This window comes from Penaeus monodon, chromosome 26, assembly GCF_015228065.2.
Source record: "Penaeus monodon isolate SGIC_2016 chromosome 26, NSTDA_Pmon_1, whole genome shotgun sequence".
In the NCBI taxonomy this organism is placed as follows: Eukaryota; Metazoa; Arthropoda; class Malacostraca; order Decapoda; family Penaeidae; genus Penaeus; species Penaeus monodon.
The window spans coordinates 8,798,086-8,800,585 of NC_051411.1; the positions used below are offsets into that span (position 1 = coordinate 8,798,086).

Below are 2,500 nucleotides of genomic sequence, written 5' to 3' on the forward strand. Positions count from 1 at the left end.
GTTGCTGTTTTTTTTCTATTAACCTGGAAGTAAACAATCAGATTGTTTTATTCTTATATACATACACTCATCATTGTAGCACTACTACACAATACAGCTGCCTAAGCCAAGGCCACAATAGGAACTCGCTTGTCTGAGGAAACGGACAAGCGAAACATTTGAAAATATTCACTCTTCATCAAGAACGTAATAACACCTTCTATATATACACAAATCAATATAAAATCACAAACAGACCTCTATCTTTGAACTAACTAACTTATATATTTATAGGTAGAAGTTGCTCAAATCTGATGATACCTTAAGGCAAAGCGAAAGCAAAAGTATTCCCGGGAGAGGAGCGCATTCTAACACTACCGTTCCTGGTGATATAATACTGAAGGAAATGTCTTTATTTACCAAGGATAGTGACGAATCTCTCCTCTGTCACCAGCGGGACAATTCTCAGATTGTCCTTATGAGGAAGGGATTGTATACATGTACATAAATTAAGTGTACATGTGTGTGTGTGTATGTGTGTGTGTGTTGGGATGTACTGTATGTGTGTGTGCATGTGCGATTATATTTGCATTCAATTTGCCTTTGCATTCTTTACAAACAGCTCATAGGCTTAAAAGATAAAGTATAACAATTTATTTATTCCTTAAGCAAAATAACAAATTCCATTTCTCAATAGCCTTGCAAATGTTCCCCCGTCTCTGATATTTTAGCTTTCCATTCTCTCTGCCGCAATATAATAGATTTGACAAGAGGTTTATAAACACACTAAATAAATACAACAATCGGGCAGAGATTTGACAGTCTTTCAATCTTACTGTTAGTGGAAAATCAATAATACTGATGATAATATACCTAATTGGCAACATAACCCAATATGATTTCTGACAATACAGAGATTGTGAATTTTGTATTTTTTTCTCTGTAATCAAAGTTACTGTTACAGGCACATGTGGTCGTGAACTTTAGAGAGAAGAATCTGCCCTAACAATCGAGAGAGATTGAAGCAACAAACGAACAGATTGAATATGAAAAATAAAAAAAATGATTTAAAAAATCTATACTTTCGTGTAATAAAATCGAAACGAGTGAGTGGCGTAACGCATCAGTACTTATCTTAGTCACTTCACACTATTAATGCTTTCTCAAAGAGTCCGCGAAGCGAGATAAGCCTAACCCATTATGATGTACGGGCGACAGAGGGGAGTCTCGAAGCCTTGCCAAAGTGAGGCCGGGCGGAGGGCGATCCCTCGCGCTTGGCACTCGACTCGCACCCTCCCCCTTCCCCTCGCTGCTATCTCGCCCTCGAGCTCTGGCACTCCTGGCTCTCTCGTTTGCTCAGATACAGGATGCCTTCCCTCCTCGTTCTAGCCTAAGCGCACGAAAGCTAGTGAAGCAACGAAGCGACGCAGTTTCACAGCATCGAAGCTGTGAGACAACGAAGCTGAGCCGTGACGAGCACCCCGCCTGTTCTGACGTAGACACTTCTCTGATGTGCGTGAGGAGGCTTCCGGGAGGGGTTGGACTCGTCCCTAAGAGTAATATTGTACAAGACCTTATCAATAAAATAACATGTGATGAATCATCGAATATACAACAAGATGAAATGAAGTTTGCCTTATCACCTCTCCCATGCTCTTCTCCTTCAGCTGCAAGTAGAGCATGCTACACTTTTATAAAATACAATGGCCAGAAATAATGCTCTTCATTAACAATAATTACAGAATAACATGTTTATGTGAATAGACAGGGGCATCATTCACGAATCAACAATTTCCTTTTTGGGTCATCCGAATAGTACAAACCAGCAGTGTTTTGCGCCCGCGTACTAATCAAGGACAAACGCCGGTAACCCAAGGGAAAGAAAACGAGGCAAAAAACACCCGCCCGTAACCATCCCTGTGTTCCGAAGACCTTCACTCGAGCCGACGGGGGCGCAGAAGAGTCCCAGGAGGCCGTCGCCGCTGCCAGGAAGAGGAGAAGGAGGAGGAGCGCAAGAGGAGCCTGCCTCGTCGACGCCGTCTCGCTGGGAACTCACTTGGCCTTATACTCGCATTCGTCGAGGTGCTGATGCATGTCCCTGAGCCGCAGGATCTTGGGGCATCCCTGGGGCCCGTGGTGGCAGTGGACCGGCCGGAAGGAGCAGAAGTGTTCGTGGTCGGGGCGGGACTTGGGCGGGTGGAACTCCGGGCAGCCCTGCCCCGAGAACCGGCACGGGAACTTGATCAGTTGGCACACCTGGCGGGAGACAGCGAGGCCGCGTTAGTTACGCAGGGAACCGGGGCATGGGCGGGGGCGGGCACTTGCGCGCCGGGAAAGGGGAGGTTGTCGATTCTCTTGCATGCAGCAAGAAATGTATGTGGGGAAGGAACACGGCCCGTGAAAATGGGAAATACGCAATACGCATGGTTAGGGGGAGATGGAAGAGGAAAGTGCGTATATAAATAAATAGATAAATATATAAATACATATATCTATATATCTATATATCTATATCTATATC

At 44.6% G+C, this 2,500-nt stretch overlaps 1 protein-coding gene across 3 annotated transcripts in view; it reads right to left on the minus strand.

The window, feature by feature from the left end:
• LOC119589883 (serine/arginine repetitive matrix protein 1-like) overlaps positions 1-2,500 on the minus strand; it is a 17,844-nt gene that overhangs the window by 1,508 nt on the left and 13,836 nt on the right. For all 3 annotated transcript variants that reach the window (XM_037938516.1, XM_037938517.1, XM_037938518.1), the window contains exon 3: positions 1-2,235. This exon is cut by the window's left edge and continues 1,508 nt beyond it. In XM_037938516.1, the coding sequence (XP_037794444.1) occupies positions 2,032-2,235 (204 nt within the window). In that variant the 3' untranslated portion in view covers positions 1-2,031. The remainder of the gene's footprint in view (positions 2,236-2,500) is intronic.